Here is a 13,728-nt window from a genome sequence, read left to right as displayed (position 1 = left end):
AAATAGTTTCTCTGGTCTCTAACTGCTGGGAACTTCCCATTAAGTTAGAAAAGCAAAATTCAGACTAGCAGTCAGAAAATAAGAGGACAGAATGTATAATCAAGTTGTTTGTGAAAGCTCTGTTGTGTGAAATCTTATAAATATGTCATGCAAAAATAGATGGACAGAATGTGGGCTATTTCTTCTGAAGAAGAGAAGATTCAGGGGAATGTGTAGTAGCTATCTTCAAATATTTGGAGGGCCATCATGTGAAAGAGATTAGACTTGCTTTGCTTGGCCCCAAGGGCAGAAGAACGAGCAGTGGGTACAAGAAAATTCATGCATTCATGCATGCATGCATGCATGCATTCATTCATTCATTCATTCATTCCACAAGAATTTATTCAAGTTGCAAAAAGGGAAATTTAACTTTGACATAAAGAAAAACTTCATAGAAGAGCTATTTCAAAGTGGAATGTACTACCTCAAGAAGCAGTCAGCCCCCACACACACCTGAATCTTAATGTAATGATGGGATGACAACTCATTAATTTTGTTGTAGGGGGAACTCTTTGTTAGGACTAACTTATTCTAGACAGCCTCCAAAGTCCTTTCCCAAATTCTGTGATTCTATAGCAGGACTCCAGAGAAAAGATGGCTCACTGGGGGAAGGCTTCCTTAACTTTAGCTAGACCTTGAAAGAAGGGCTGGATTTAAAGAGAGGCAGAGGAGGGAAGAGAATGTAAGGAATTAGGAGGGTCAATATGGGCAAAGGTATGAAGGTGGGAGTTAGCTTGATAGTTGCACATTGCATATATGCATGTGAGGAAGGAGCAATTTTAACAGAACAAAAATATATATACATATGTGTGTGTATATATATATATGATATATATACACACACATATGAAGATGTAGATAATTATTGTGTTCTTCCCCAGTGTGTGTAGAAAGACACTTTAAATCTTTCATTCTAAAATACACATAACATATATATAGATATATGTGTGTATATGTATATGTTTGTGTGCGTACGTGTGTATATACCCATACATATATGCGTGAAGTAGGGAGGATCAGATTCAAGGTGTCTAAAAATCCAGAGAGGTTTTTTGATTTTATGTAGTAGGAAATTGAGAATGTTTATTTACTGTTAAGGGATGGACATGATCAATTCAAAAAGCATTTATTAAGCTTTTGTTGTGTCCTCAGCTTAGAGCTAATAGCTACAAAAAAAAAATCAAAAATAGTCCTGCATGATGAAAGGATTCCTTTTATTAGAATAAAATTTTATTGATATATTTTGTTTATTCATCACCTTAATTTCCCCCTATATTCTTCTCCCCCTCCCCCCCCTGTGCCAAGAGCCATTTCTTATTCCATAGAATTGAAAGTATTTCTGTAAGAAAATGTCTAAGCATGGTATACAGCGTGGTTTGGAGGGACGTGGATGAAGAAATTGGAGATGACAAGGCCAGGGAACAAACAATTTGAGATGGCCTGGAACTTGAAATGATGACTCCTTTTTTGACCTCATCGCTCAGTTCCCCATAAGGAATATGTTCTGTGTTGGTTCTGGGACTCTTGGAATGAACCAAATGTGGATTTCTCCCTATTGTCCTTGGCAGGAGAGTGCGAGGACCTGTCTGACTTACCTGGTGGAGCAGCTTGCTAACATGGATCACTCCTTTCACCACCTTCTCTTGTTGGAGATTAAGAATCTCACGGACACCTTCTCTGCCATCCTGGGGACTCAAAGCAGAGATATCTACCGGATGAGTAACAGTTTCACCGCCATCGCCAAGCTTCTCGTTCGGCACCTGGACAGCGACAGTGCCCAAAGAAGGAGGTAAATGGATGTTGTAGTTGTTCCTTTTTGGGTTCTAGGTCAATGGCCACATTTGCCTTTGAATGGAGAAGGAGCCCAACAAAAAACACCTCATTTATGCACACATACTTTGCAATAAAAACATCTTCCAGAAAATGTGTTGCCAAATGACTCTTTCTGTCCAGGGCTTCATTGGCTAAAATAAAAACCCTGCAGGGCCCACTTCTATCCTCCCCGGGAGGTAGATGGTACAAGCAGCCCCACTCAACTTCATCGTCTTTGGTTGGAGAATGATGGCAGATGCGCTTTTGCTTTGCTCATTATCTTGGCTGAGCACATGAAGATTTCAATAATTATTGCATTCTTCTCCAATGGGTGTAGAAAGACATTTTAAATCTTTCATTCTACAATACTCATAACCTGGTTAGGGATATCTTCAGGGGGAAGGCCTCCCAAAGATGCAAGATTAACTTTAGGGAGGGTTGATCCCTGCAGCACGTGCTCTTAGGAAGTCAAGTATGCCCCCTGAGCTTTTACAAAATTTCCATGCTGCTGCTTTTCAGGGAGCTGGTTTAGAACTCACACTGCAGCCTCACGTGGGATTGTGAGAGGGTCCATTATTGGGAAAGTCATTTGGCATTCTGGGCACAGCCCATAGGCTGATTGCTCCCTCCCGGTAACTGGCATGTGCACTAGAGGAGAAAGATTAAGCTTCATTCATGCCTAGGTCTAATTCTCTCAGATTCCTCTGCTAAAGCCCTGCAGTCAGGAGGCTAGGAGACAGAGCCTATTTGGACCAAGTTTGTGAAATAATGCATGAGAAAGTACTTTGGAGAAGTATCAAACGTTACACACACTGCCCTATTCCTATGAGCTAAGAAGTGCCACTAATTCTTTACATCTCCCAAATGTATCAGGGGCACTTTAATAATTTATGAACTTCTTCTCATTAAATAAATCCCAGGGACAATGATTTAACAGAAATACTTCACAGGCAACTTCTGAGAAAGAGTAATAAGAAATGCCTCAACAGAACATGTTGCATACATGGTCTCGTTTGGGCATCACAACCAAAGAATTGCTTTAAGCCATAGGAACTCTTTGTGAGCCTTCAACTTTACTTCTTATTCCTCACTGGAATTTTGCTCTTTGAGGTAGGTGCTACTATTGTTAGCATTTTAAATCTAAGGATACTGAGGGTCAGAGAGATTATGTGATTTGCCCATAGTTGGACACTGGTAAGTGTCTCAGGTGGGATTTGTACCCAGGCCTCTCTGACTTCAAGTCCACTACTCAATCCACTATACAATGCAGTCTCACCATGGGGGAAGGAAGGAAGGAAGGAAGGAAGGAAGGAAGGAAGGAAGGAAGGAAGGAAGGAAGGAAGGAAGGAAGGAAGGAAGGAAGGAAGGAAAGGAAGGAAGGAAGGAAGGAAGGAAGGGAGGGAGGGAGGGAGGGAGGAGGGAAGGAAGAGGGAAGGAAAGGAAAGAGGGAAGGAGGAGAAAGAAAAAAGAGAAAGGAACAAATTAAAGAAAGAAATGAAGAAATAAAGGAAAGAAAAAGAAAATCTCCTCCAACAAGGCTATGCACATGAGAAAAGGCCTTCGTTTCTGTTCCCATTGCCATCCCCCACCCCCCCCCATGTAACCTAAAGAAAGGCAAGCAGAAGGGAGAGGAAAAAGACTCTGAGAGCACGGATGCCTGAGCCCTCTTTCCTTCCCCACAAGCGATTTCAGTTAGCTCAGTCCTTTTTCCTTGCTCTCATTGTTCTTCTAACCCATTGAGATCCAGTGGTGGGAACCCCCAGATATTGGTGCAGGCAGACAGGCAGCAGTGAGTCTCTCTTATTAACGCTCATCTTTATCTGCATCGGTTGCCATGGCTCCTGGAGCAGCATCTTTTCTCTGAATGGCCATTATTGTTAACTTTTGGCTTCCCTAATTTCTCTGTCCCCAAAACTAAGAGTTCTCTAGGTTATTGTCTGAAACATGCAGGAAGAGGTCAGAGCCACACAATTAAAGTGGAAATTAATAAGTGACAAGGGCATGAGAGAAAATGAAAGATGATCAAATTCAAAACAGATGTCATCCAATTTACAAACCTAACACATACTCAGCAGGCAAGATTTGAGACCAGAGGCCAAAACTCCAAGAGTATTGAAAGAAAAAATAATTAGCATCTGAGAGAGAATGAAAAACTGAAGCAGACAGGCGCCCAGTGTGCCAAATCATTTTGAGTAAATTGGACGGTTTTTATTAAATGCATCCAAAGAGCAAGCTTGTATTTTGTTCTCTTCAATTTTGAAATCATTTAGCAAGGCCAGACAACAAATGAACAAAGACTAAATGTTAGGAAAGTCTAATAAAGTGTATTAGATTTTGACATCTATTTGAGAGGAACTAACAGCCATAACTGCCATTATGGGTTAAAATAAAAGAATGTGCCATGGATTGAGAATGCCATCCATGTATTATGGTCCTCTAGCCACGACTACTCTTTCATTCAGCCACTAATGATTGGTTTATTTGCCTGCCCAATCAAAGCTGGGGAAGGGGCACCTGAGACCCTGGCAACCACTCAGGTTGGCTGGGCAGACAGAGGGAGGATATCCAAAGCATCTTTGCCAAGTCAAGAAGGCTGACATAAATAGGCCATTGTGAAATAGTCAGTCATGAAGCAGTATTTGTGGCAAGATGTGCCGGGTCTATATCAAATAGTGGAGAAGGAAATCATGAGGAGCAATGAGGAAATAAGCAGGAAGAAAAGATAGAGAAAGGTAGAAGAAAAAAAGGCAGAAGAGGAGAAAGGCTTAAATACTTGGGCTTTCTTGTCTTTAACCCGTAGGCACTCTTCCAGAGCCTTTAACGTTACATCCTACTCTTCACCCTGCCAAGATCAAAAAGGAATCCATTCCTTTTAGGCCCAGCCCCAAAGTCTTAGGCAGACGCTTTCAAAGCTGTAAGAAAGAAAGAGAGTGGATTTGGGATGAAGATGAAAAAATGTTCAATGGCAGATTTAAAACCAAATAAAATGAGTAAGGGAAGACTACTTAACTCCTCAACCAGATCAAAAAACTTTTAAGAGCCAGCCCTGGAAGAAATGAAAGTCAAATCACCATCCTAACAGGTTGAAGAGGTAAGGAACAAATGGAGGAGAAATGAATGGAGACAGTGTCATTGTGTTCATTTGCTCAGGCATGTCCAACTCTTTGTGACCCTATGGACCATGGTGCATGAAGGCCTTCTGTCCACTACCATCTCCTGACATCTGTCCAAGCTCATGTTCATTGTTTCCATGACACTATCTATCCATCTCACCCTCTGCCATCCCCTTCTCCTTTTTACCTTCGGTCTTTCCCAACATCAGGATCTTTTCCAATGAGTACTGTCTTCTCATTATGTGGCCAAGCTTCAGCTTCAGTATTTGTCCTTCCAATGGCCTCCTTGACTGTTTGTTTTCCTTAATTCTTAAAGAGGACCAAAATGACATCACTATGTTGTGGGCAAGATACAGTGTGTCCGATGGTGGCTGATCAGCCCAATGCAAGTTCAGAAGGCTCTACCACAGGTCAGGTACAATAGTCCATATGAATATTTGGAGTGGAGATGTCTCTAAATTTGTGCATCTCACATTTCTTTTGAGCTGTTGCAATTCAACTTTACTCATGGAGCATAGATCCTTCTTTGATGGGGGCACGCCATGCCGAGCAGTCCTTTGCTACTGTCCTCATGTCTCACAATCAATTCCAGAATTCTTCGGAGACATCTTGCAAATGTCTTTGTATTGCTTCTTCTAATCTTTGTGTGAGCACTTGCCTTGTGTGAGTTCTCCATAAGATAGTCTCTTAGGAAGATGTACATTTGGCATTCAAACAACATGACCAGCCTATCAGAGTTGCTTTGTCTGCAGTAGAGTTTGAACGCTTGGCAGTTCAGCTTGAGCGAAAACCTCAGCATTTTGTATCTTATCCAGCCAGGTGATCATAAGAATCTTCCTAAGGCAATTCAAATGGAAGTGAGTCAGTTTCCTGGCATGGTGCTGGTAGACTATCCAGGTTTCACAGGCATACAACTAGGAGGTCAGCACAATGGCTCTGTATTCCTTCAGTTTGGTAGGCAGTCTAATACATCTTCTCTCCTACACTTTCCTTCAAAGCCTGCCAAGCACTGAGCTAGCTCTGGCAATGCATATATCAATTTATCATCATGTATATATCCTTACTATACTGTCTATAAAGATAATACAATTTTATGAGGTATTAACAAAGCATAGTGGGATGAAAGTAAGAGTTAGTAACAGACTATAAGTCTTAAGATATTTGGAACCTCCTCTTACTAAAGCTGTGAGCTTGAGATCTGCTACATTTGGAGCAGCTCCACAATAGCTCCAGGGGGACCCTAGACATCTAGCCAAAGGATTCAGTATTGGATATTGGGTCACTTCTGGGCCAGGTCTATATTTGGACCCACTATAGACTAAAGCTAGGGAGCAGATTTAATCTGTGACCTTTGAGTGTCCACTTTGAGCAGTTACTCAATCCTTCAAACTCATGACTGGCCCTCTCCCCTCCTTTCCATTTATTTGAATCCTCTTCTTCAAGGCCTATTTCCATGACCATTTCCTCCATGAAGCCTTCACTGATTAGCCCAACTCATGTGTTCCTCCCTGCTTCCCCCTTAGCTCCTAGCATATATTGAAAGCCCTTCTATTCAATAACTACTCAGTGCTTGTCTACCAAGGCATAGAAAGGATATCTTAAAAGCGTTGTAGAGTATTCACTCTTTCTTCTGGGAATGGTGGATTTATACAAAGAAAAATCAACTCTTTTAGAACAACTGTTGGTATAAGAAACTTTACATGAGCTTGCTCAAAATTATAATTAAAAACATGTGACACTCCCTTAGTGCACCCCCCCTTTGGCAGACTATGCTCCTATGAAGGTGATGTTTAAAAATGAAAGCAGAGTTTTAAGAAGAAAGAAGTCTTCTTTTTTATCCAGAGGGGTCTAATGTGGTCATTTTTTATAAAAAGATAGGCCAGAATTATATCTCCCTTTTTGAGGTTGGAGCAATGGGTGTTGTTCTTTGTCCGAGTACAGCGCCAGAATATAATCACAACACTTTGTTTCATTCTCTCCTGAAGAGGTTAAGTCTGACATGTGGCACCATTTATGTTCCATCTGTTATTCATTTACTCAACCATTTTTTCTTCTTCTTAAGCAACATTTATGATGATCTGAAGAGCTGTAAAGGTATCTCAGGAATTCGTTTAGCAGCAAGAAATGGAGGAGTGAAATACTATGACCAGCCAGAAAAACAACCAGATCCCGCCATGTTAAATGACCCAAATAAGCCATTTTTGCTCATACTGAACAGTGGCAGGATTGGAACACTAACATGAAGTATGAGCAGGCAAATTGTAGCATCGTCAGGGTGTTTTGGTTGTGATTTGGCCAAAGAAATAAGAGCATTCTGATCATTCAAAGCCACATTACTTAATTTTTTAAAAATATCATTTATCTTATCACCTTTAGTTTTGGTCTGAATTCCAAGACAATACCAATAGTTGTCCAGAATTCCAAAATCTCAGGGGCCATATGGGCCAAGCTGTGCCCGACCAAGGATCTCTTCTATAGTCTGGTGTTTCAGCCTTTGCTTTAAGGTCCAGTAAGGAGGAGCCTAATACCTCCAGTTTATTCAACTTGGAAATCACTTTCATTGTTTGGAAGTTCTTTCCTTATATCAAAATGAAATTTGGCTTTTTGCAGATTTTATCCCTTGCTCCTCATTTTGCCCTCTGAGATGAAGCAGATCTGGTGAAATTATGGCATCCTTTCAAATATATGAATGTAATACATGAAGCATTTAGCATAATTCCTGGTACATGGTAGGTGTTCCCTTCCCCCTTCCCTTCTCTTCCCTTCCCATCAACACCTAAGTTTTTTTCCTTTCTTGGCAAAACACCTCAGATTCCTTCATTCAGTACTCATACTGTATGGTATATACTCAAGGCACTTCACCCATTCTGGTTCCCCTCTGTTGGCCACTCTTTAGCTTATCAATATTCTTCTTGAGCTGTGATACTCAGAATTGAACATAATATCATAGAGGTAGTCTATCCAAGGGACCATAGAGAGCCTAAGATGCTGTCTGAGAGGGTAAGACTATATGACCTCCAAGTCTCCTTTCTGTGCTTTGAATCTATAATTCCATGAAGGACGTTCTCAAAAACTATAGGTGAAGTATGATGCATAAATTGCTAAGTAGTAATTTAGGAAGGGAAAAGAATTAATCAATGAACCAACAAGCATTTTTAAGCACCTACTATGTGCCAGAAATTGCACTAAAGGCTGGGGATACAAAGAGAGACAAAAAAAATAGTTCCTGCCCTCAAGGAGCTTACATTCCAATGGATATTACAACATGTATGTAAGTAGGCACATACATGATAGTAAGAAAATTGAAGATAACCTTCAAGGGGAAATCTTCAGTAGTTGTAGGGATTAGGAAAGATCTCCTAAAGAAGGCAGCATGTCAACTGACTCTTAAAGGGAGCCAGAAATTCTAAAAAAAAAAAAAAGCATAGATGAAGAAATGAGTGCACTATTTATTAAGCACTTACTACATGCAAACCACTTGCTAAGTGGTGGGATAAAATAGAAGAGTAAAGATGGTCCCTGTTCTCAATAAGCTCCCATCGTAATGGTGGAGGTGGGGTGGGGGGAACAACACATGGGAAAGGTTCACCTGCAAGTCATGTGGTCCTTAGGGTACAAGGACAAAGAAGATGGTAATGTTTCTTCTTCTGTGTCATTTTCACTATAAAATTGTATCCATTTCTGAAATTGAACTATTTGACAATGTCAAAAATTTTGATGGTGAAAAATTTCATTTCTGGAATTTTAGTAGCTATGCCTACAGGAAGGAAGGAAGGAAGGAAGGAAGGAAGGAAGGAAGGAAGGAAGGAAGGAAGGAAGGAAGGAAGGAAGGAAGGAAGGAAGGAAGGAAATAAGAATGTCTTAAATACCTCCTATGTGCCATGTACTGTGCTGTATTTTGTAAACATCATCTCATTTAATCATTATAAAAATCCCAAGAGGCAGGTGCTATTACTTTCCTCATTTTATAAGTCAGGAAACTGAGTCAGAGGTTAAGTGACTTGCCCAGGGTAACATAGCTAGTAAATGTCTGGGGCTGGATTTGAATTCAGGTCTTCCTGACATTGGGCCCAATGCTCTTTTCACTTTGCCACCTTGTTGCATGTTGGAGTGGTTGCCAGGCTTAGCCTCCATAAAGGTGGCTTACCAGGATGATGACCGAAGACACTGGGCTGGACACATTGCTATTCCCAAAGTTCAGGGTCCTGGGTTGCCTCCATCAGGGTCTGAGGGGCAATATTGGTCAAGGTGGTTCTGGTGATTTCTCCTGTTCATCATACACTGCCTTCTGTCTCTCCCACAGGGTACCTCACTGCCCCATTTTGTAGTATTTGCTTATTTGGTCCATTAAATGCTCTGGGGAGTAGGGGAGCTTACAATGGGCCAAGCACTGTGCTCGACACCAGGGATATAAACCCAAGCAAGTATTATATACTTTGCCTTCAAGGAGAATGTAGGGCTTGAGATAGAATCAATTTCATAGAATAATAAATTCATGAGAGTTGAGTTATAAGAGACCTCAGGGCCAATCTAGTCCATCCCCTACTCATTTTTTAAATTCTCTATATCATCTCCAACAAATGGTCATCCAGCCATGGAACTTCCTTATAATCATCCCATTCTAGTCTCAGCAAATCTAATCATTACAAAGATTTATTAATATTAAACTGAAATCTGCCTCAATGACTTCTATTTATTGAGGTCCAAGCACAACCCATCTCCTCTTCTATATGACAACTCTTCAAATATTTGAACACGGTTCTCAGCTTTCCTGAGTCTTCTTTTTTTGAAAATGAAATGTTTGTAACTTACTTCAATGGATCTTAAAATATCATGGTTTCTGATCCCCTCATCATTCTGATCATCTGCACCTGGTATATTCCAATAATCAATGTTCCTTCTCAAATGTGGAGACTCCCAAAGTGGCTGCTGCTTCAGAAGCAGTCTGCCTAGAAGTAAGTCCAATGGTACTCTTCCCTTCCATTCTCTGGAGTATATCTACATCTAGAGTCTAGACAATATACTTTCACTAGACACAATCAATTCATCAGCTTAAGAAAGGCTTTTTTGGCTCCCACTTGACACTGCTAACTCTTATGGAACTCATAGTCCATTTGAGCTCCCTATTATTTTCCATGTAAACTACTTTCTCCCCACATCTCCCATATTTCCTTCTTGTACCACTGATTTTTTGAACCTAAGGGAAGAATTCAACCCCTGCTGCCATTCAGTTTCACCATTTAGCTTCAGTTTCTTCTGCTCGGCCCTCACTCCAGTGCCTCATCATGCCGTGGCAGTGGCCCTGAGTCCTCAAAGGTCCTGCCAACACAGTACCAGCTCTGGTGGGTCCTACCCTCCTGGAAACATTGCTGAGTATGAATCCACAAGTGGAAATTAAGTCTATGTTGGAGAAGCAAATGAATCACCACATAGTCGAGGCTTGTCATCAAACTGGCCTTAGGCCACTAGCCAAGGCACCTCTCAAAAATCATCCACACAGTCAGAGAGGTTGGGATCTATGTCTGTGGAGGCAGCACCCACAATGATGAAATCACAGATTCTTGAAATATCAAAGTTAGCTTCAATCCATCGTCTGTCTGTTGACATTCATTTCTTTTACCCTAATTTCTGAGAGTAAGAATATTAATTATTCTTTCCAGTTTTATAACATCCATAACTTTGGTAAGTAAACTAGTGATGCCTTTATCTAACTCTCTGGAAATTTTTTTTTGAATTTTTTATTAATTTATTTTGATTTATCAACAATCACTTCCATAAGCATTTGAGTTTTAAATTTTTCTCCCCCTCCTTCCCCAAGATGGCTTGCAATCTGATATATGCTATACATATACATTCCTATTAAACATATTTTCACGTTAGTCATGCTGTAAGTAAGAGTTAGAACCAATAGGAGGAACCACCAGAAAGAGGAAACAAAATGCAATAGAAGAAAAAAATAACAAATAGCATGCTTTGATCTTCATTCAAACTCCATAGTTCTTTCTTTGGCTGTGGATAGCATTTCTGGAAAAAATTTCTGAAGGGACTTGTGCCACTTCACTAGACAACTTATCCTGGGCTTATATAAACTTGTTCATCAATATTCTTTGGTTCCAGTCAATCAGACAAATCTGAAGACCAGCTACTGTTATCTAGTCTGGAAGTTCTCAAACTTTTTAGTCTCAGACCCCCTTTATACTATTAAAAAGTATTAAGAAACCTCCAAAGACATTGTTTATGTGATTTATGTCTATCAGTACTTAAATTAAAATGTCTCCTTGTTTTGAAATAGTTTTAACCTTGTGAAGTCCCTAGAAGGGCCTGCCGTAGGTCCCAGCAGTTCTGAGACCAGGGTCCTGAGAACTTCTGATCTAGTCCATAGTTCCTCATTTTGAGCACACAAATATTGCAAGAGACTTGCTTAAATGCCTCAGTAAACTATAGATATTCAATATCCATGGAATTGCAGTCATCTCCTAGTCTAGCAACCCTATAAAAAGGGTGGAGGTGGTGAGATTTGCTTTCCATGATTTGTTCTTTAGGAACCCAATGCAGTTCTTCGTGATCACCTTTCTTTATAAGAGCGTTTGATGCATCTTGCTCTTCTTCACCCAGTCCTGATCATTTTACAGCTCTGTCCAACATTCATTCATTTAGACATAAATTCCTACTCTATGCATAGTAAATTTGTATCACTTTAGCAGTGATTTGAACGTTAAGATGATAGCTTATAATGTTTGCAGATTATACAAATTTGGAAGGTATTCACCAGGGATGGTTAAATCTGAGGAGTTACATTAGATTGGTAAGGAAGACAGTATTGAGAAATAATATATGTGAACACACTTTGTAAGCTAGAAAGTGCTTCTCAAATATAAGATATGTTTTTCTCAAAGTTTACCAGTGTAAGAAGACGTGTTCCGGATAGTACCTTCAGCCAAAGTTTCCACATTAACTAATGTAGTTTTTCTTTGATTTAAGGAACCTTTAAGAAAGTCTGTCATTCTTCTGATCCCCTATGAGGTTTTACAGTCTCATCTTCCTTACACAGTGAGATTTGCTTCTTGCCAATAGAACAATTTGTTATTAAGGGGAACCTAGGCTTACCCAAGTGGGAGGTAATGAAGCCTCCCCTTGGGCATCCCTAGAGATGTTTTTAAAAACTTGACTTTGGCAGCTGAGACCAGAAACCATCCAACCTGGAAATCATATGAGCCTCCCCTAAGGTGGTTTGCTGAGCTGAGGCCAAGTTAATATTTAGGGGATTACAGAGTACTGGCAAACATCTCTAAAGTTACCTCTGGACTTAAGTGCGACAAGTGGAAAAGAAATGACAACACCCAACATCCCTCCACCTCTTCTTCCTTCCCATGATTTCCCCCCAACCCTTCACATTAAAATACATTTCCTTTTGGTGGAAGTGGGGAAACAGGGTTGGATTTACTTCTGGAGAAGCTTACTTCAAAAGATCCTGCTGTTTCCCAGACCCACATCCTTATTTTCAAGAAAGAACAAAGAAACAAGAGGAAGTGGAGTGGTGGTTATGATTAGGACCAGTCTGCATCTTCCACTTATCCTTCCCAATCCCCCCAGCTGAACCTAACTCCTATCCAGAAAACCTCAGTTCTCCATTAGGGCAAGGTAGAAGCAGAGTTGGTGGGAATAGTGACAAATAAAACCACATCTCTGTATTTCTCTTGTCTTAGCCTGAGTGCCTGGACTTCATGTTTTGTTTATTTCAGTGACTGGTCCCCAATCCCTGACGGCTACCATTCTTTACCTGTCACTAAGCCTTTGAGACAAGGCTAAGAGTGTGTCAGGGACATAATGCAAACCACCAACACTAAAATAACTCAAGTAGTACTTCTTCTGGTAAGAAAGCTAGTACAGGAAATAACTCATCAGCATTATCACCAACTGTAAAAGCTAACTGGAGAAGAGTATCTATTTTAAAATATGAACAGTCTTATCTTTCTGTACTATTTCTGACACCAATGTTTTAAAATGTTCTAATAATTGTCATAAGCTCATGAAACTGAACCCCCACAAAGTGACTCTGATGCTTCATCACGACATGGAGGTGACTCTGGCTTTTGAGGGCTATGCTCCTGATTCTAAGTGCCTTAAAGCTGTCCCTGCCTGGCCTTTCTGATCAACATTCATTCCTTCATTCTAAAATAGTTGTTTATTACATTTCTACTGCATGCAAAGAACCACTGTGTGCAGAATAAATTTTATCAGATCATCAATGATTCGAATAAATGTGTAGATAGCAGCTGCCACCATGCCAGAATGGGCATGGGCAACAGATTGAGCCCACTTTCCAAGGAACGGCCTCTCTGGGTATGAAAAGTCTCATCACCAGCACACTTACCACTTAGCAATTAATTCTTAGAATATGGTGACTCATTAAAGAAAGAGAAATACAAAATGATCCTCAGTTCTCTGTAGCTCCATTTGCCTTTGGCAGTGATAGCAGCAGAATGATGAAAAGGGGACAGGGAGAGCTCCAAATCACAGTTTTTAGATCATCTTTAAACTTGAACTTGGATGTTGGTTTTCTAAATGTGAGATTTTGGTTGAATGGTCAAGAGTAAAATACTTATGATGAGAGGAACAGAACCATATCAATGTCAGCATTTTGTTTTAAAAAAAAAACAGAAGAAAGAGGGAGGATACAGTCAAATGGAAGTGTGACTGACAGGTTCTCTTTGGAAAGGCAAAGAAAGAAGTCAACAAAGTTGGTTTTATCATATGTCCAAAG

General features: G+C 40.3%; 1 protein-coding gene across 5 annotated transcripts in view; it reads left to right on the top strand.

Annotated features, from left to right (window-relative positions):
• VEPH1 (ventricular zone expressed PH domain containing 1) overlaps positions 1-13,728 on the top strand; it is a 209,542-nt gene that overhangs the window by 95,249 nt on the left and 100,565 nt on the right. For all 5 annotated transcript variants that reach the window (XM_020988883.2, XM_020988884.2, XM_078147637.1 and 2 more), the window contains exon 7: positions 1,608-1,828. In XM_020988883.2, the coding sequence (XP_020844542.1) occupies positions 1,608-1,828 (221 nt within the window). The remainder of the gene's footprint in view (positions 1-1,607; positions 1,829-13,728) is intronic.

Source organism: Phascolarctos cinereus, unplaced genomic scaffold, assembly GCF_003287225.1.
Source record: "Phascolarctos cinereus isolate Bilbo 61053 unplaced genomic scaffold, phaCin_HiC Scaffold_7;HRSCAF=346, whole genome shotgun sequence".
In the NCBI taxonomy this organism is placed as follows: Eukaryota; Metazoa; Chordata; class Mammalia; order Diprotodontia; family Phascolarctidae; genus Phascolarctos; species Phascolarctos cinereus.
This window is presented reverse-complemented; position numbering and strand designations above follow the sequence as displayed.